Genomic DNA, 19,126 nt, shown 5'->3' with positions numbered 1-19,126 from the left:
GTAGTTCACACGGGATTCAACACAATCAAATCAACCCTATGATCAGTTCTGGACCCGATAGTTGGATGATCTGAGTGTGTGTTTGTTGCGTACCTGCGTGTTCAGGGCAATGGTGAATGTTGCCGTAGCAACAAATGAAATGTTAATGAGATTCAGGGCGTGTGGGGGAAACTGGACTAAGAATAAAGGGCTTCTCAACAATAAAAAAAGGGGTCAAGTAACTTGACCCGAGCTGCAAATTCTCCAGTTTACCAATGGGCCCGTCTCCCAACAGCCAGTTTAGTTGTAGATTTCAACCCCAAATCTATTTTCACCTCATTCTGGGATTATTTTGCACGACGCTTGTGTGTGCCTGGTTCTGGGGAGTAATTCACCAGTCAGATAAAAAGAGCCACTGTAATCCTTTAATCACTTTATGAGGAGGCTACACCAACGCGTCATAAACGGGCTAATCTGAATTGTCATAGGGAGATTATTTAGTCATCTCCAGTCTGCTGCTCTATTGTGCAAGTTCTAATTGTAAAAAGGCAGTTGAATTAGGGCTGCAGGGGGCTGTGCCGTCAGCGGGGTTTGCGTTTGGTCACAGGGATTCGGCCTCTCCCCGGAGCGCGTTTACACATTGTTTCCAGGGATCCAGGAGAAAAAAAGTAAGTCCATTGTTGCAGCGAACTTTTTAATCTGAGGCTCTAAAGCCATCACATGGTCGGAGGAGGCAGCGGGGCTCTCCGCGACGACAACGAGCCGCAGCGCAACCCGAGGCGAGGACGCAAGAATGCATCCCGGAGCGAACTTTTAAAACGCGCCGACGTGCCAGCGCACTTGGTCGGGGAGTAAATGTGGCCGGATCAACAAGTGGGGGGCGTTTAATCTCGGGAGAAACCCGCTCGACGGGGAAACAAAGATGTCGCTCAAGTACAGCCAAAGAACTCTGGTCGTCCTGTCTCTGCTGGGGATCTTGTCGGCCGTCATGTCCGTTTTGTCGGTTATCCTGATTTTCCAGCTCCGGTCTCAGCCGGCGGCGGTGAAGGAGTCTCCCCGCAGCGCCTCGGTCATCCCGGACTACATCTGGCCCGTCCTTCCGCCGGTGGCCGCGGTGCTCTCTGCCCTCTCTCTTAGCCTCCATTTAAGCTCCGCGGTGGTTTGTCTGCTCCACGGCTACTTTTCCACAGAGGTCTGCAGAGGAGAGCAGGACGCTGACAGGTAATTACCCCGCTTGTAGTTTGTGTCCACTAAAAAAAGAAGAAAGGTCCGTTCATGCGCGGCCGCCGCCGGACCTCAGGCCTAAATGCACCTGTGGTCACGTTACATTTTTGATATTAATGCGCAGCCGTTTGAGGCCCTCGACAACGAAACGAAACATTCTTTTACTTTTTAAACTTTGATAATGAGAAATAGCCATCATTTAAAATGAAAACAATTATTGCTTAAGTCAATAAGCCTGAAGCTATTAGCTACTTTTACTAGTCTCTTATTGCTAGGTGCTTAAAAAGCACAAATGCTTCATTTCTACCAAAGACCATAAAATACAAATTGCACTCTATTATTTTATTTAAAAAACACATTCATATGAATTTAAGTGCAATAATTGAGCATTTTATACCGCCCCCACTTTAAACTGAGCTTTTTAAGAAAAGTAATTGTGAGGTTTTGCATTGCATCCCAGCATATTTTCTGCATATTTACACAGTAACAAAGCACTGCTTGTTAAAATAGAAACCTAATATCTACTAAGCCATTTCTGCTTTAAACCCACCCAACCACATCGTAAACGGCTCTGGATTGAAAGCATAAGATCCTGGTTGACCAGTTTAACTTTTATTGAGGAGAAAAACAAACCAAAAACCCAAACAAAACAGTTTCAGATGCATAAAAGAGCCTTCCCCTTGTTTCAGGATGCAGAGGCACCCCCCCCCCCCCCTCCCCATCTAAACAATGGCCTTGTTCTTATTATGCAGCCAGCACACGGCCTCTAACTGAACCTTTCCCACGTCAGTTTACAAATCCCAGCGGCAGACCTCCCTCCTCAGGACCTCCCTGTTGACAGAGGGGGCATTCCAAGGAAACATGACTAATACGTTTCACAAAAAATGCCACAGAGCCAAACATACCCATAATAGTCCAACGTTTCAGAACTCTACTGATAGAGCAGAAAACAAGCGTCTTTGAGGCAAAAAAAATAGAAAAATGGAAAGAATTTTGTTGCATGACTGCTGTAATTTACGCCCTAATGTGAAAACACCAGTTGCTGAGCTGAATGATTGGGTTCACAGAGCAGACTGGTTCCTGTTGGACAGCAGAGCTGTGCGGCACGTGGCTATCGGACTGTTCTGCCTCGGGGTGTGCGTCTATCTGGCAGGTGAGAAAAGCTGGATTGTAGTGTCTGGCGAGCTTTTCTGTGGGCGGTCTTACACATCGATGTGTTTATTCCTCTGTCTATCTTTCATATTTGCATGTATGGTAAATTTAAGGTGGCTTATTCGGTGGATTCTAAACACGAGATTCTGAGCCAATCCAGCTGCTTTCACTTCTTTCTGTCCAACGAGGCTGAGAGAACAATACCATCTTTGAACAGCATCCGTGATTTAAGTGTTTATGAATGTGAACCTGACACTCATCGGCGCGTTTGTGGGCTTCCCTGGAGGCAGCGGCTCCACTGCAATTAGGTGGTGTCACCCTCATGACCCTGCTGTCGAGTGAAGGACCGTGAAGGCGGGACCGGCTCAGGAAGTCGCGTCACATTCAAGAGCTGTGCCTCTCCCCCCCGTCTTTTGCTAACCCCGAGTCCGTGGTCCTCTTCCTACAATTGAACAAAGAACAAAGTTCAGAAAAGTTGGCCATTATTTCACCACACATTCATTTTAAAAAAACAACTACAGGAAACAAAAAAATACCCTGGCATTCTGTCTTTTAGGAACAAACTGCAGTAAATACCAGCTGCCCATGTATTTGTGTCTCCATATAAATACTGTTGTTTTTCTCCCTTAGCCATGGCCATCTTTATGCTGCTGGTATTCGAGGCGGAGACGGGCATCGCCGGCGCGTGCATACTCTCCTCCGGGATCCCAATCATACTGGTTGTCGTCATCCACTCACTGGTCAAAGCATCTCTGGGTGCTAAGCGTCGTCACGGTGACCACCTTGACACCCTCTACCGGAACGACCACGGCGGCAGCAGCGCAGCGGTCTCCAGACCATGCGAGCTCAAAATAGGCGCGGACAAGCCGCGAATGCACCGCAGCCAGTCTCACCTCCACCACTCTCAGTCTCACCTCCAACACTCCGTGCCCCATTCTCACGGTGGCAACCCGAGACAGCGGGAGCCGCAGCAGCAGTACTCCCCTGACGGATCCCACGCCAGCGACAAGGAAGGCTACGGCAGCGGTGGCAGCTACCCCCGGATGCACAGGACCCTGTCTACTGAATCTGCGCTCCTGCAGGCCCAGGCTAAACCCTGGAACGGCGTCAACAATGAGATGAGGAGTGTTCTCGCTCGCAAGTCAGGGATTTCAGCTAAGGACTCCACTCTAGTGTGAAACTCTCGGTCACTGACAAAGACGTTTAACTCCATGTTACAAAGGAAAATGTTCATGTTTTTCAAGCATTTCTGTTTTGAACTAAATTCACCAGTACATATATTTTTGTGTAATCTGTAGTTTTTTTTTCATTTGAAACAATTATGTCACAAAAATGCTTCTCAAATACATATCTGGCAGATTATAGCTTTTGTTGTGTTAATGTAAATACTTTGTTCTGCTGAATGTGGTGGATTTATGCCAAATTTAATACACGGATGTTGGTTTTGTTGTTCAAAATGACCTCATGGCGACTTGTGGGGCATAAACCAGTTTAGAACAGAGAATTTTTGACATAAGGAATCAAAAACAATGTGCAATGCAAGAGGGCTTTTGATTAAGAAGCTTACGTTACATGTCTGGATGGGATGGCATCATATCTGTTAGAGCTACTAACCTTTGACATGTCTAAACTCAGGTCATGATGAAGTGGATGGAGCAGAGACATGGGGGCTGGGAGAGGGCAGCACATCATCGGAGGATTATAATAAAAAACAACAGACAAAACATAAAACCACAAAATTCACAGTAATGTATAATGAATGAAATGAACATAAATGAAAAAATGAAATGTAAATGATCAGACACAAGGAAATGAAGGAACCAAAAAAAAAGAAATATATGAATCTAGCTGAACCACTCACTGTAATACAATTAATCTCCAAAAATAACCATCCCTCTCACAAATGAACCATTTTCTTTGACATTTTGAGGGGTAGATTTGTACTCTTAGTGGAGTTTATAAGAAATAAATACATTTGGAGAAACAGAATCACATTTGATTGACAGTCACTCTTTAACGGTGATTAAGGGCTTCTTAGTTTTTGTGCACAAGTGACAGACTGTCTGGTGAGTGAACAATAACAGCACGACTGCTGATTCCTACCTGCGTCCCTGAGCGTTGCTGATCTGTTCCTTCATGCTAATGGCTTGACGCAGAAGGCTGTCAATATTTTTGAAATACATGCTGCTGTTTGTCATGCTCTTCACAGCGCTGCAAAAAATAAATAAATCAAAGATATCAATGAAGGCATTAGTAGTCAAGATAGTAGGACTCTCCGAATGTGCAGGTACATGCATCATCTCACCTGCAAGCATATTCTACACTGTAGATGGCACCCTGACTCTGCTCCTCCCAGCTCTGCATATCCGTCTGTGTGGGAGACACGGTTATAAAAATGACTGGATTCGACGAGAAATTCAGCCATTAACACCAGATGTGTAAAAAGAATTCCAAAATTTACAAGGGAAACAGACAAAATCCGAATTTATATATATATTTTTTAATTTGTTTGTGAGGCATTCAGGAAACTCATCTAAAGATGCGTTTATTCAAAACTTAACTACTCATTCCTTCAAACTGTAAGATCGATGAGTGTTCTAACCGATAATTATAGTGAGTTTATCTGCGTTTAGATGAATCAAAGACTCAACCAGTTTACCTTATGCTGCACCAGTTCTGGTAGGGACCTTCTGACGTGTTCCTGCAGTCTGTAGAGAGCCATTGACGGCTCATTAGCTAGAAAATACATACTCTCCGTGAATTTGTCAGTAACTGCAGAATCAAAGAGACAAAGAAATCGCATAAAGTAAACAAGCCTTGGTGATAACGAATGAAGGAAAACAACAGAGGACGTGGGGAAATACCCCTCAAGATGAGCATTATCCGCTGAGCCGCTGAGCAGGACTCATAGCAGTTAGCGCGTTCATCGCTTCTGCACGGCAACAATGCGGTAAGTCCTGCTTTATCATAATTAATAATTACCTCGTCTGACTTTTAGCTGCATCTCCTGGTCCTCCATTATAAAAGAAGGCAAAAGTATAAACGGAACGATGCAGCAGTACGGCGGATCAGCTGATTTTTGCTTCTTCCTTGTTTTTGTTGTCGTGTGCAACACCACCGACACTCCGGGCGGAAACACCGAATTGAAAACAGTTCTTTCTTTTAAGAAGCGCTTTTAAATAATCGCGATGCGTTTTGTGTGTAGTTACTTCCTACCCGAACAGCGTGTTCGGTTGATTAATCTTTATTATTTGATTAACTGATTCAGTAAAGAATGGAATCGCCCGAAGACGAGCAAAACCCATTGTGCGATTTCAAATAATTTACTTTCAGTTTTCCTTGAAGGAAGTTGGCGCATATTTTATATTAGGCATCCGTGAGGTCTGACGAAAAGACCGCATGGTGTATTTGCTTGAATACGCGTGTTTATTCCCAAAAGCGTTATAGTTTCAGTGGCCATGGAAGCCAGAGATGATGAAGACATTGCTGGCCAAAATATTCAATCAACTGACGACAATGTTTGTCCTTCCGTGTCCAGCAATGAGAGGACCACCGGTAAGTTGCATCCATCCATTCATTGACTCATTCCAATATCAACATTGTCACGTGATTTGCTTTGATTAATCTTATAGAATGCAGAGTCACTCATTTAATAACTGAATACTTTCTTCTGCCGGTCACAGAGCCAATGTCTCCGGAGAACACAGACAAGGATAAAGAGTGTTTGTCCAAACACTCCACCAGTCTGACCAACAAGCAGCGTGGGAATGAGATGACTTTACTCCCTGCATCAATAGACTGTAAGTCCTTTAATATATGCCTTGATGGTAAAGTAATGCACCACATTGTGTCATAAATATAATATAGTGTAAACTCTTCCATCAGCGCTGTCCATACATCAGTTAGCAGCTCAAGGCGAGGTCTCGGAAGTGGCTGCACACCTGAGTAAAGGTGAGGAAGCCAGACCCTCAGAAATGGAGTCCTGGGCGGATTGTCTCCCTCCTTTAATTGTAGTTTCCTTCTGCCTTATTTTTGCAGACACTTCACTGCTCAACAAACAGGACGAACGTGGCTTCACGCCCCTGATGTGGGCTGCGGCATTCGGGGAGAAAAGCACAGTAGATTTTCTCCTTGACAAGGTTAGAAATAAATCAGCTTCAGTCTGACATGATTTTTACATTGTTGGGCTGAAAATCTGTCTTTTCCTTCTCAGGGTGCAGACCCAAAAGCAATTGCACGGGAGCGAGAGAGCGCCCTGACACTGGCCAGCTCTGGGGGTTATGTGGACATTGTGAAGTCTCTCCTGAGCCACGGAGTAGACATCAACACGTATGACTGGGTACGCGGCGTTTTTGTCTCTATACAATCACATCGACCAAATCTTAAGATAGTTTTATGTTTTGTCTCAGAACGGTGGGACTCCTCTTCTGTACGCTGTCCGGGGAAACCACATCAAATGTGTACAGGCTCTGTTAGGTACACAACCTTTCCATAACAACAAACCCCGCTTTGTGTTTTATTAACTGTGATCTCTGTCCTCCGTTTCAGCCAGCGGGGCGGACATGACCATCGAGTCGGAGTCTGGGTACAGCCCCATGGCCTTGGCTTTTGCCCTCGGACATAAGAAAAGTAGGTCTTCTTCGACTGGAGGAGAGATTCTGCTTTAACATGGGGGGAGGATTAATGAATGTTGTTTTTTTTTTGCTCTAGTTCAGAAAGTGTTGGAGAACCATATCCTGAAACTCTACAAATCACCAACATAACATTCAATTAAAAAATGTCTAGGAAAGTTTGCTTTGAAAACTTAACTGATAAAGCTCGCTAACCTGCAACACATCAGCCCAACAGCCCATAACTAATGCAATAAGTACAAAATGGAAATTACATTTGCTCTTTTAAAAGAGTTTATTTTATATAATGTGTCTGTTGTACATGGAGGTATTTTGTTTGCACACTGAGCTGTAATGTTTTAATAAAAAACTTAATTTTACTTTGTTACAACACATTTCAACTTTAATTATAAAAGTTAATTATAAAACTTAAAAAAAAAAAAAGTTGAGATAATGTGTCGAGCCATCTCCGATCGGATTTCCACGAAAGCGTCCATACCATAAAAGGCCACGTCAGGTCGGCCTGTGAGGTGGCGGTGCAACGACATGTTTTCCCCGAGTGCCGCGGTGCTGGTCTGTACCCGCCACTCAGGTCATTTCCTCTCTCATGATGAGAAAAAACATGTCACGAAGCTTTTTCTCCCAGGATGTCCAAAGCATAAACTATAATTCTGCCAAAAAAGTCGGCACTATTCTCAAACATTATTTTTACTTTGTCAGTCAAAGGGGCCTCCTGTATGGGAAAGCTGTGGGTGTGGAGTTAAGAACAAGATAAAAATGGTATCAATGAAAATATTATCAGATACATTTCAGAAAATAAAAACCCAATCTGGAATAATAGGAAAACCTTCAGAAGTGCAGCTTTGGTCGGCATAAACACTCTTCTAAAAATGTTTTTTTTTAGGAAAAAGTGAGGAAATGTCAATAGTTATCTGGTCCTTCAGCCTGAAGGACATTAATGGCTCACAGGGTTGAAGCCACGGTGGTCTTCAAAATCCAGTGTACTGTGTTTTATTTTAAAACTAGCAACACTGAGCTCATCTAGAAACTTCTACATTCAAATGTTACAGTCAGACTGAAGGATATCTGAAGACAGTTGTTGTCCTCTGGATAAAACTGGCCCATAGCATTAAAGTCTCCCTCCTTTTGACAGCCTGCAGGAAAGATGTGAAAGACTACATAAATCTGACACAGGAAAGACAGAAATAAATGGAGAAGTCGATCAGAAATGCACATCTGAGGTGAAGGGTGCAGTCTTTTACCTTCTAGTCTGCAGGTTCCAGCAGAGAAGCCTCCCTGGAACTGGATCCTTAATTCAGACACCTTGACAGACTGGGGGAACTCCAGGATCACCCACTGACGTTCACCCTGGTGAGATACTGGTGATGAGACGCTTTTTTTGACTGGATCGTTTTCAATGGTGGATCCACCGTAAACCAACAGTCACCTTCATGCAAACTACAGTAAAGTAACGCGACTTAACAAGCAGCTGTTTTACCTGGTCCGAGTTCCAGCAGGTTTCTTCGTTGCAGTCAAACAAGTACTTCTTTCCATACTGTTTCACATCTCTGTTTAATACCGAACTTACCCTGAAATCAAGCCAAAAAAAGCCTCGGTTGACTGTCACGCAGAACTGACCTGTGTTTTATATGAGCATTTTTTTTATTCTACGTGAGAGTAACAATCACTTTCACTAAGTTTAGAAGATATTTCAACTGCCCCTTTTGATTTTTTAATCTTTTAAAGTCTCACCAGCTTTTAACATCGTTAGATATCAATGATGAGCCCATGCCGCCTTTCTACAACACAAACTGCCGTCAAGCGCGCCGGTAGGTCGTTGCTTTTTTACGACAGTCCCACTCATCCGCTGAAGTTTGTCTTTGCGACACTAGATGGCAGCCGCGTACCATCACAGAATTGAAGAGTTTTTCACCTAAGGAAAACCAGAATTACCAGAATAACACAAAACAGGCAAGATTAGGGCACAACATAATAAGCGTCGAAAAATGTAATCACCTTCAACCATCATAATAACAATACTTTAAAAAATAATTGAAAAGAGTATCACTTCAAATATTTTTGTTTGTATCTGTCTTATTGGAATTTCGTTTGGTGTAACAGACATTGTTCAATAGATAATAGAAGCTGAGGATTTATACTACTGACATCTTGAAGAATCGGGTTGGAAAAGGGATTCTAGATACTTAATCATCTGAAAATGTTATCTGCTTATGCTGTCAATGTAAGCACTTTGGTGGGTAGAATCTTCATCTTTATGCAGAAATAATAGCTGAAACCAATCCAGATGCTGGGGTCAGCTCTTCACCTTGTTGCTCCCTGCTTGTCTCCTGGAAGGTCAGTTAGATAAGAATGGATGGCAAAGAGTGGATTCAGACATTCTGCCTCGCTATAGGTATATCGATCAGCCAGACCATTACGACCTAGTAATTAACGGAGAATAAATAGAATGGGGTTTGAAAATTGAATTTATTTTGTTTTTTAATGGGAAAAGTCTGTTTTCCCCCTCAGGATCTAATTTATAATGGAAGGAAATGGAAAGGCATTATATACAGACAGTCTACTGTGGGTATTATGATCCAGCTGAATCAGTCACACAACAACATGCGTCACTCTTTTCATTGCATCGGAGGCAGATTATTCAGCTATTTGTATCAATGCATCCTGTTGGTGTTTATGACCTAATCCAACAAAAAAATATCTGCATTTTGATTAGTTTTCACATCTAATGTGTAATAGACTGAACAATCGACCTCGCTATTGTTGTTATCCTTAGGGAGGTTGTAACTCAAATACTCATTTGGGGCACCAGTTGTCACACACACACACACACACACACACACACACACACACACACACACACACACACACACACACACACACACACGTGTCTGAGGAGATTAGTTAGGAGGGTTTAGCTACAGGAGAACCTTCCTCACTGAGCATCCTTAGCTCGGTCGTGTACGAGAATTTATTCCTCCTCTGATCAAATCGAAATCCTCGTTTCCTTAAGTGGCCTCAGAAATATTCCACGTGCACATTTTATAATCAAAAGCTGCTTTTGAATAACTGTGCATATTAGCAGAGATCATGGCACCCATTAGCCAAAGTAGCCCCTACTAGACATCGGTACAGGATCTGACAGGATGGACTACACAACTTTACCTGAGCTTCCTCAGATCCAGACGGGGATTTAGGGAAGTACATTTAATCTATTTTCATGTTTTATCGTTCTGAAAGAATGACTGAATTTGTCATTAATGACACATCACAGAGTTTGCATGCCACCAGTGTGCCGCAGGGTTGATGATTAGGGCTGCGTTCATTCACTATCGATTTTCTCACTCTTATGCAGACGACCCACAGCTTTACCGTCCTCCGAGATCCTGCCTCAAAGGTGTGAATCCCCCAGTGGCTCAAGGTTTTCAACAGCTCAGGAGCAGAAATATCATAATGCCCCTTTTCCCAGCAAAACACAGATCCTCCTACACGCTCACTCCCAGAAACGTCTGGCTTCTCACAGGCTTCGCCAGGCGACATCACACCGCCCCCGTCCAGGCCCTCCTGTCTTTAGCCGACATTATGTATTCCAACACTGATCAACATCATGTGGTCACTGAGATGGTCTTTGTGGCTCTTTTGGAACCACCTTTATGATGGCAGCTGATAGTGACCTGATATCATCGCCATCATGTCTTCCTTAAGCACTCTCACCACCACCACCATGTTCCTAGTCAAGCCTGACATTCCGGTTTAAGTTCTCCTCCCTTTGATTTGCTAATCTTGGAGACGCCACTTATTAAAGCAACATTTCCACCTGTCATTGCTTTTGGATTTACATAATCTTCCTGCCGAAATACTGACATGATCTCCGAACGTCTCTGAAGACTCGTCTCTCACGTCAGCTGCGGCGTACTCTGCTACATATTAAGTACCAGTAAAGAGGAGACATTTTGGGAAGTGAAGACATTTTAGCTGGTCCTCACAACTTCAAAGGACTGAACGAGGGATAAACCATGGGTTTGAGGTTGAGGTTAGCCTTGGGTTTAGGTCAGAGTTTAGGTTAGGGTTGGGCTTAGTGAGCTAATTGGGTTGGTTAGGGTTAACGTAATGGGCTGGGTACAGGATAACATCATTAAAGGGCCCCACAAAGATAGAGTTATAAGCAAGTGTGTGTGTCTGATATAGTCAATATCTGACACTTGCTTTGCCACAGATGGAGACCTCCTGCTGAGATTTTGTCACGGTGCTCCTCGCTGCAGATAATCAATAGGTCTGAAATACAAAAGCCTGATGGGGCCCAGCTGCCGTGAAAATTGCCCAGGGGGGCTGGGGCATAGACACCCACCCCCTCGAATATCAGAGCCTCACATGCACACACTCGCCCACTCACACGGCACACTATAGATGTCCAACGTTAGCGCGTTCGGTCGGTTTTACGTCGCTCTGTTGCAGATTTACAATCATCTCTGATTTACGGGGGCTGTAAATCTGCCCCGCGCCGTGACTGGGAGGCGCTGTGGTGTGTTTGATTAGCCGCTTTATAAAGTCAGGATTCAAACAAAGTAATAATTTGCAACCTGCTGTGATCGTGTCACTTCTGTGGACATTTCGGTTGTTTCTACACTGATTTGATCCCGGGATTAAACCCCCCCCCCCACCAAAACAATACACAATATACGCTTCACAAGAGAAGCTCGTGATTAAGAGGGTCTTTTGTTTGATTTTTGAAAAGCTACTTTGCTGCCACCAGAAGCAGGGCGACTGCTGGCACATCAGCATGGACCGGCGACCTGTCCAGGTTTATCCCCGCCTCTCACTCAGGGGCTGCTGCGACTCCAGCAACCCCCCATGATGACCATGATGACCAATGCCCACAGGAATAAGGACATTATTTATTTATTTGACTTCCCATTCCCAATAAGCTCATCAATCACACTGCTGTCAACCACAAACAAATGCAAATCTCCGTCTTTCCCCAAAACAGCTGCTATTCTCAGAGTTTTTGTTGGTCTGTTGTCTGGATTTGTTGCAAAATGAGTGGTTAGCAAAAGTTAAGACTAATTATCCCCGTCCATGGTGACCTGAGGCACGTGTGAACCATAATCATGGGCATGAGGCAGGAACAGCTCCACCACGGGCCCCCCACCTACCCACACACACACACACACACACACACACACACACACACACACACACACACACACACACACACACACGAGAACTAGAGAAACCCTCAGCAGATCCAGAGGTTAAATTAAATTCCATTATAACAGCAGGTAGACGGTTGAGCTTTTGCACCCATTGACAGAAGCTGTTTATCATTCACAAAGCTCCCTTTTCAGTCTGCTGTGTTTGTTTACTCCCCCCTTCCACCGGACTGACCGCGGTTATGGATTTTCTGCAGCGTTGCCTTTAAACGTAGCCCAGGGAGAACATGAAGCTGTCCAGGTGAACAGAGAATCTTTTCATTGCCTCATTATGACCATTGATTATTGCTTCAATAAAAGAAACAATACACCTGCTGTGCCTGGGAGAGGCATTGGAAGCTTATTCCAGTCTGGACTTTGGAGGATGTTTATAAGTGAGCTGCCTTTTCTTCTAGGCTCAGCACTGAGAGTCCAGTTAAATCTTAAGTGCTCATTCCACTGCGTTTGTTTACTGCCATTTGTACTTTTGGACTCCAGATTCATCTTATATTATAGGATTGTTTTAGAAAGAAGTGTTTTTGTTGGCTTGGAATTCTAAAAACCTTGTTATTACCAAGGTTTTTTATGGCGTGATTTAGATTTCTGGGTACGGAACATGGTGCGGTGGGTTGATGATCGTATTAAGAGGTAAATAAACAAGCATAAACAGTCACAGTGGTCGACTCCAGAATATATGAGCTCTGGGTGCTCGTGGAGAATCTTAATGGGCCGGGTGATTAATGTCCATGCCGCCGTCAGCGGACGGGACACAGTGGTCCACTCGCAGAGGTCGGTGTTTCTGGCCCACATGAAAAACCCGACTTCACCGTCTTTTTGCTTTGATTAAAGGTGCAGACAGCACACAGATGTGGCTGCACCTCCAAGTGACTTTTGTTCCAGCACAGGGTTTTTGTGTTGCCAGGGCAGAGTGGTAGAAAGTATCAAATATGTCCTAAAGGGAGACGCTCTCATCACTTCTGCCATGTTTGTGCAGGTACACAGCATCTGTCAGAAACCAGGATGGGGCCAAGAGATGGCGGAGAATCCCAATTTATCTCGCATGTGCAGTCTGATCTGGGAGCAGCTTGCTTAAAGAGAACAGCTGAGGTGATGGGGGGAGCTGATCTGGTTGTAATTAATGAGGGAACGGACTCAAACCTGAGGCGCGTCTGCCGGGCATCGCTGCAATTAAAACGGGAGCCCTGATGGATCGGAGCCCTCCTTCTGGCCGAGCTCCGCTCGCGTCTCGGCGCTGAAATTTTCTGCTCCAGTTTTGAGTGAGGGTCTGTAATTAAATCATTAAACAGCAGAGCGTTTGCCTAATATGCTCCAGTGCCTCCATTACAAAGCATTATCACTCATGATGCTTTCCATCTCGATGGGGGAACCGCCGAGGCCGGGCTGGCTGCTTCTGCCTCAGCGTGGAGCGCGGACAGAGTGAACTGGAAGCTATAAATTACCGAAGGTTTGATTGATAGACTAATGTGTTTTTGGGAGTGTTTTCCACAAGCCTAAAGAGACGTAGGCTGCAGCCCTTGCACATCTGTATGTGTGGGCAGAGTTTCATGCAGATGGAGACCAAAGCATCGCAAGAGTTGCTTTAAATTATTCACAAACTGTTTGCTCAGGCAAGGTACAACAACATAACACTTAAGCTGCCTGGAGACGGAGAGCTATATAACGCAGGTTTAAAGCTATCGGCAGTGAACACAGCGTGCAGGCGCTGCGGTTCCTTTGTTCCCCCGACTACACGCCGGACGCGATTTATGAAGCGTGGCTGCTTCCACTTCATGCTACAACGGTCAGGATCCCCCGCTCGGGCCATGACGTGGTCGGAGACCTGGGAGGGGGGTGGGCGGGGTGGGGTGGGGTCGCTCAAGCCTCACAGACCCCCTGCCCTCTCCCCCCCTTCTGTGTGATACGGAGGCAAGCGAAAGGCCTGCAGTATTGACAGCAGAGCCGTGGCTGGGACTGGAGCATAGAGAGGACCTGGGGCGTATTATTTCATGGGGTGGGGGGGGGGGGGGGGTGAAAGGGCCAGGGTTAGCTAGGTTCAGGGACTCTAACACTCAGCTGCAGACCAGGAGGGGAGGGTTTAGCTGGATACCAAAAGCTGTGTTTGTAATAGAGTACATATGGCATTAAAGAGCGTATAGGAGACAGCATAGGCGTGTTTTCTTTGTTGTTTGCGGTATTACAAGCCTCTCCTTTCACCTCTCCACAGTTCTGGCTGTCTAGACAAGAAGAAGCCTTAAATCCTCACGCTCTCTATTCCAGCTACGCGCGCGACCCAACCTCCCCTCCTGCGGCGCGTATTCTCAGCAACACACCTTAAAAACTCGAGTCGCCAAGCATCCGAGCAGCACACCCTCCTCCTCCTCCTCTTCTTCCTCCTCCTCCTCCTCCTCCTCCTCCCTCCAGTACTCGATGTCAAGCCAAGCAGAAAACTCATAACTTTATTTGCCAGCTGCATTCTAACAATTTCCTCCCGCGGCGCCCGTGCCATTAAAACAGCAGCACTGGCGTCCTCAGCTGTGTCTGGAGCGACAGGAGCAAAGTGAGGAAACAGGTGAAAGCCGGAGATTAATCCAGAAATTAGTGGACACCGAAGCGAAGACAGAGAATGAAAAAGCCTTAAATGTGAGCGCGCGTGCAGAATTCACAAACAGGCTGCCGGGCGAAGGTAGAAGAGCCTGGCGCCGTTCTGAAGCTCGCTGAAACAGCGCAGGGGCTGGACGTGACACGCGTCCTTTCTGACACCTGAACGTGCAGGTTTAACGCCTTGAAAATGGACCCATTTCAAAATTGCCACTTTTAATTAGGAGCTCTCACTGCTACTTGAAATGTTGTTTTTCCTCCACGTGGCAGACGGCAGCAGGAGCCACCTGTTTTGGTTTCTGCCTTTGTCTGATGGGGTCAGGCGTGTTTGGATGACAGCATCAGAAGGGGGGGCGGGGGGGATTTGTTACATTGTAGAAAAGAGCAGCCGGAGGATGTTCTTGGCAAATGTCGCCGTCTCTTTACTAATGGGGTTAGGTGTTGCGTTTTGCCTGCGCAGCGTTTTCCTGCTCGCGCCTTGTGATGGTGAACTGTTTAGCCTCTGTTGGAGCATCTGAGTCTTTAATCTGTGTAGACAGCTTTGTAATTGGAGCTGGACAATGGGGAGGGGGGGGGGGGGAGTGCGCTCGACAGGACACCCACACAACAATGGAGAGGGTGGAGGGTGGGAGCACGGGGATCTTCGCTGTCTGATGTTGGGGAGTCATTGGAGTTGAAAGCACAAGAACTAGCCTCAGAAGTCCTGAGGATTGAGGTCGCGGACCCTTCACCGAGGCAGGAGCATCATTGTCTGAGTCGATTCACTCGACCCCTGGCCGTTCTCCCACTCGATCAGGTCCAAACCAATTGAGGTTCTTTGTGAATGGATCCAACTGGAGGCCTTGAGAGCCTGGCCCATTTCCATTTCAATGCATTTCAAACACATTCTGAAGTGTTTCACTTTCAATTTTGCACCACTGCAGGCCGGACCCTAATGTGGCCTTCTCTCCTGGTTCCGGCCTCCTCCCCCATCTACGCCCACCACACGGGAGATGAACTCAGGCGACAGGTGCCACACTGCTCAGAATGACAATTTGCCTTTTGGAAATCAGGCTCTGGCTCCTTTGTGCTCCCTGAAATTGAGTTAGCCCATCAACTGACACTCAACAACTCCCTCTTGTCTCCTCCTCCCACCTCCTCCCTCCCTCACCCCCTCCTCTCTGTCACTGTCTGCTCCTTTCATACTAAAGCTCACATTTGAGAGCGCTTCCATTTCCACATGTCTGAAAGAGAAGGCCTTTTTTAAATTGGAATGACATTTCTTATCATGCTAATGTTAATAAAGGTTTTAATATAAAAAACAGGAGCAGAATCCCGGTTCATGAGCAGTTTTGGAATGTCTGGCAGGGCTTAAAATAAATTACCATTATTCCAGAATAAAATAATCACAGTAATTTTGTTTGACAATGATTCCTTTAGTGAAAGTCTCCCAGGGCCATCCTGTCCTAATGCTGCGCATATTTCCTCTTATTTTATGCCTAGATCCAGTTCTAATGGTGACTAGAAAACCCCACTGGTCAAATCATCTGGTTAAGGAGAGAGGAAAGAAAGGAAGTCATCGTCACTCTGCACACAACTGCAGCTTATAACAAATGCTGCAACCTCAGTAGTAGCAGAAAATAAGATACACCCGGGCATTTAGCAAAGAAGTATTCCAGTAAACAGAGCTGGGCTCTGTGTCTAACATTAATTTATAATGATTGCATGGAATATGGTATAGAATAATGAATATATAGAATATGGTCAGGCTTAATGTGGTTGTAGGACATGTTATCAAACTCTGGAACTGTTAAATTGTGCTTAAAGTTACTTTTGGCATTGAAAAATGACCATCAATTTGGAGAAGTCACTTCCTGTTGAAGTCACATGACTGTCACCTGATCACCTCACAAGGAAGATGTCACTTAGGGACAAATTCTGCTGTGATGTCTCTGACTCCCGACGTAAATGGAAGGCAGAATTAATAAGTTAAGAACAAACATAAAGCACAATATGGTTGAATTTATGTAAAGATCTAAGCAGTTGGTGATTATTGCACAGCCTCTCGGGGGCCTGGGCTGAGAAACAGAAGGTTCTTGGTTCCGACCCTGGTGTGGACAAAACATGGTCGATGCTTGCTTAGTGGCTTTGGTTGGCAACAGTGTCCCCCCCCCCCCCCCCCCCCCAACCAAGTCATTGTCTTAAAGTCTATTGATTAGCAGCAGCAGCTCTTTCTGGTCAGGCAGAAATCTGCTGCCCGTCCTCGGCGAAGCTTAATTAACTGTGAAAAAGGGGAATGAATTCATCCTGGGGTGGACAGAGTGCTGCAAGAGCAGCCTGTGAGAGATCCATCCATCTCAGGGTAACCTGTGCAACGGCAGAGATTGAGTGTCCAGTATTGCACAGCCACCTAACCAGGATATTGACGCAGGGGTGGTGAATGGAGCGCAGTGATGACACTGAAGAGCAGCTCTGAGCCAACACTTTAGTCTAAGTTTCTTGTAAAACATTAGCGGCGTATCTGATAACAGAACTGTGACAGGACATAAAATTAATATGGCAATTAGCTGTCTCATTAAGGCTCTCTGCTCTTTAAGGTTTAACGTTACAGTTAAACTCTCACTCCTCTCTCATTTACACAACATGAAGCTACAAATAGCCTCTATGACTAATATTCTAGAGGGAGCGATCGGGCGGACGAGCTAGTTTGGAAAAGGTGCCATTATTTCACTTACCGTCAGGCCCTCGCCCGTTTCTCATGCAGCCCTGTCATTTTTATGCTCCCCGAATGTGACAAATGATTATACCATCAAAACAGACGCCACTTTTAAAGTCTAATATGTAAATACGTTGCTGCGCCAAGCAAATCCCGACGATTTGCTGGAATATTGATTAAAATTTAGCTCAACGGCTGCAGAACACTGGAATTCTGCCTACTTTTGACTCAGTCCATCCTCTCATAGGATCACACACTTCCAATAACGGGGCACTGTCACGCCACGAACAGTCGTCCCTCGGTTCATTTGATGTGACTCTGTTGTTCTGCCCGTTTACAGGCTGCGTTTTGAGTCATCCTTGTGACATCAGCGCTGGAAAGTGTCGCTGAACGTGTGCCGAGTCGGCTATTCTCCTGGTTCCCCTCCTGCCGCGTGTTAGCTCCGCTGTTGGTGTCATTCATGATTATTACTATCTTAATCTGACAGCCACGGTTACGTGACGCTAGCGAGGAGGCCCACTCAGACCTGCCACGTTGCAGCTCCCGTAGTTCATGGTCACCGTGCTGACATTGGGAATATCCGGGCACATAATCGATTTTGAAAATCAGGAGCGGGAGCGTGCATTCATATGAGGGGACTGTGAGGCTGTAATGAATCACAGTGGGAGCACCAGCATGCTTACAGGACATGCTCAGAATACCCATCAGCATGTCAGCGTTGACGTCGTCCACCCACCCAAGGGGCTCAGCGGCAGAATGTCACGAGTTTGCCGGATTTCCATGAAATTCCTCAGCGGACTAAAACCGATAAGGAATATTTCAAACCAAAACCTGCAGTGATTAAACGGTGTCAGTTGTCATTATGAAGCTGGACCAGGACTTGAACATTTTCATCTTAAACAAGCCTCCCACAGAGTTTCAGAAGTGGGTAATAGCATTTTTTTCTGCTTTGTTTACATTGCTGATTTCTCCCGCCGCAACGTAGCTGAGACGGTCTCAATGCAATTACTTGAGCGGTGAATGGGAATGCTCCAGACCAAAGTAATACATCAATGTCAGGCCGGACTGAGATCTGCTGCTGAAATATGATTTTCTCTCTATTTGTAGAAATAAGTTCCCCACACAGTAAAATGAAAATAAACGGCTATATTTGCCAGCCACGGCCCATTTACCAGTTGGTGAATGTGGCTGCCGGGTGAATTTATTTATTTTTTTCTGTTAGAAGAGACGAGTCGCTGTACTGTACGCTTCTGCAGGGAGCAGCCACGAATGTGTTGCATGAGAGGGCAAAGATGTTATCTTATCTGATTTTATCTTATCTTACGGTAAAAGGCTTGAAAGAGAATTTAGGTCTGCGGTTTCATCACTTTGGGGCTGCGCAGCGAAGCGCGGGTGTGTTTTAAAGCTAAAGCCTTCAGCTGCAACACAGATAAAGATTTAAAACACTACCGTAATAACACTAAAAGCTGTTGCAGGTCTGATATCTTATGTGTGTTTCCGCCGTCCAATGGCCCCCAAAAACAGCATCAAAACAGTACCTGGCTTTAATGAACAAATTTTATTATACAGTCATTTGGCAGATGCCTCCTCGCCGTCCCCTCCACTGCAGCCCATTTCTGCTGCTGTGCGAGCTATAAAAAAACTTATGAGGCATCGTAACC

At 45.4% G+C, this 19,126-nt stretch overlaps 4 protein-coding genes across 8 annotated transcripts; 2 read left to right on the top strand and 2 right to left on the bottom strand.

The window, feature by feature from the left end:
* Positions 1 to 355: 355 nt before the first annotated feature.
* Positions 356 to 4,344, top strand: tmem221 (transmembrane protein 221). The gene is made up of 3 exons (XM_057038166.1): positions 356 to 1,200; positions 2,271 to 2,356; positions 2,986 to 4,344. The coding sequence occupies exons 1-3, from the start codon at positions 902 to 904 to the stop codon at positions 3,531 to 3,533; spliced, it is 933 nt and encodes a 310-aa protein (XP_056894146.1). The 5' UTR covers positions 356 to 901; the 3' UTR covers positions 3,534 to 4,344.
* borcs8 (BLOC-1 related complex subunit 8) lies at positions 1,800 to 5,509 on the bottom strand. 3 transcript variants are annotated; one of them, XM_057038172.1, is made up of 5 exons: positions 5,338 to 5,509; positions 5,015 to 5,127; positions 4,661 to 4,725; positions 4,459 to 4,566; positions 1,800 to 2,797 (listed from the first exon to the last, which is right to left on the bottom strand). In XM_057038172.1, the coding sequence occupies exons 1-5, from the start codon at positions 5,372 to 5,374 to the stop codon at positions 2,740 to 2,742; spliced, it is 381 nt and encodes a 126-aa protein (XP_056894152.1). In that variant the 5' UTR covers positions 5,375 to 5,509; the 3' UTR covers positions 1,800 to 2,739. The 3 variants fall into 3 exon arrangements, with proteins under 3 accessions (XP_056894152.1, XP_056894154.1, XP_056894153.1); XM_057038174.1 differs by having other exon boundaries at positions 5,015 to 5,091; XM_057038173.1 differs by lacking the exon at positions 1,800 to 2,797 and adding an exon at positions 3,636 to 4,025.
* rfxank (regulatory factor X-associated ankyrin-containing protein) lies at positions 5,096 to 7,345 on the top strand. Of its 3 annotated transcripts, none has more exons than XM_057038170.1 (9): positions 5,096 to 5,305; positions 5,803 to 5,910; positions 6,039 to 6,155; positions 6,241 to 6,306; positions 6,394 to 6,494; positions 6,569 to 6,694; positions 6,765 to 6,831; positions 6,904 to 6,984; positions 7,066 to 7,345. In XM_057038170.1, exons 2-9 carry the CDS (start codon positions 5,814 to 5,816, stop codon positions 7,116 to 7,118), a joined length of 708 nt encoding a protein of 235 aa, XP_056894150.1. In that variant the 5' UTR covers positions 5,096 to 5,305; positions 5,803 to 5,813; the 3' UTR covers positions 7,119 to 7,345. The 3 variants fall into 3 exon arrangements, with proteins under 3 accessions (XP_056894150.1, XP_056894148.1, XP_056894147.1); XM_057038168.1 differs by having other exon boundaries at positions 6,033 to 6,155; XM_057038167.1 differs by lacking the exon at positions 5,096 to 5,305 and having other exon boundaries at positions 5,538 to 5,910; positions 6,033 to 6,155.
* On the bottom strand, positions 7,242 to 8,829 carry nr2c2ap (nuclear receptor 2C2-associated protein). The gene is made up of 5 exons (XM_057038171.1): positions 8,718 to 8,829; positions 8,464 to 8,554; positions 8,228 to 8,333; positions 8,052 to 8,119; positions 7,242 to 7,713 (listed from the first exon to the last, which is right to left on the bottom strand). Exons 1-5 carry the CDS (start codon positions 8,753 to 8,755, stop codon positions 7,591 to 7,593), a joined length of 426 nt encoding a protein of 141 aa, XP_056894151.1. The 5' UTR covers positions 8,756 to 8,829; the 3' UTR covers positions 7,242 to 7,590.
* Between the last annotated feature and the right edge of the window lie 10,297 nt (positions 8,830 to 19,126).

This window comes from Takifugu flavidus, chromosome 7 (assembly GCF_003711565.1).
Source record: "Takifugu flavidus isolate HTHZ2018 chromosome 7, ASM371156v2, whole genome shotgun sequence".
Taxonomy (NCBI): domain Eukaryota; kingdom Metazoa; phylum Chordata; class Actinopteri; order Tetraodontiformes; family Tetraodontidae; genus Takifugu; species Takifugu flavidus.
The sequence above is the reverse complement of the archived record's forward strand: the minus strand, read 5'-3'. Positions and strand labels throughout refer to the sequence as shown.

Bases quoted from the DNA above. Each gene is read 5' to 3' on its own strand.
- tmem221 (XM_057038166.1), top strand. From the start codon at position 902: ATGTCGCTCAAGTACAGCCAAAGAACTCTGGTCGTCCTGTCTCTGCTG. The intron at 1,201-2,270 runs GTAATTACCCCG...TTGGGTTCACAG, and splicing joins GGAGAGCAGGACGCTGACAG to AGCAGACTGGTTCCTGTTGG. The intron at 2,357-2,985 runs GTGAGAAAAGCT...TTTCTCCCTTAG, and splicing joins GGTGTGCGTCTATCTGGCAG to CCATGGCCATCTTTATGCTG.
- nr2c2ap (XM_057038171.1), bottom strand. From the start codon at position 8,755: ATGGGCTCATCATTGATATCTAACGATGTTAAAAGCTG. The intron at 8,555-8,717 runs GTGAGACTTTAA...GCTTGATTTCAG, and splicing joins TCTAACGATGTTAAAAGCTG to GGTAAGTTCGGTATTAAACA. The intron at 8,120-8,227 runs GTAAAAGACTGC...TCTTTCCTGCAG, and splicing joins TGGAACCTGCAGACTAGAAG to GCTGTCAAAAGGAGGGAGAC.
- borcs8 (XM_057038172.1), bottom strand. From the start codon at position 5,374: ATGGAGGACCAGGAGATGCAGCTAAAAGTCAGACGAG. The intron at 4,726-5,014 runs GTAAACTGGTTG...TCTCCCACACAG, and splicing joins CAGAACTGGTGCAGCATAAG to ACGGATATGCAGAGCTGGGA. The intron at 2,798-4,458 runs GTAGGAATCAGC...GTTCAATTGTAG, and splicing joins AGCAACGCTCAGGGACGCAG to GAAGAGGACCACGGACTCGG.
- rfxank (XM_057038168.1), top strand. From the start codon at position 5,814: ATGGAAGCCAGAGATGATGAAGACATTGCTGGCCAAAATATTCAATCA. The intron at 6,156-6,240 runs GTAAGTCCTTTA...CTCTTCCATCAG, and splicing joins ACTCCCTGCATCAATAGACT to CGCTGTCCATACATCAGTTA. The intron at 6,985-7,065 runs GTAGGTCTTCTT...TTTTTGCTCTAG, and splicing joins TGCCCTCGGACATAAGAAAA to TTCAGAAAGTGTTGGAGAAC.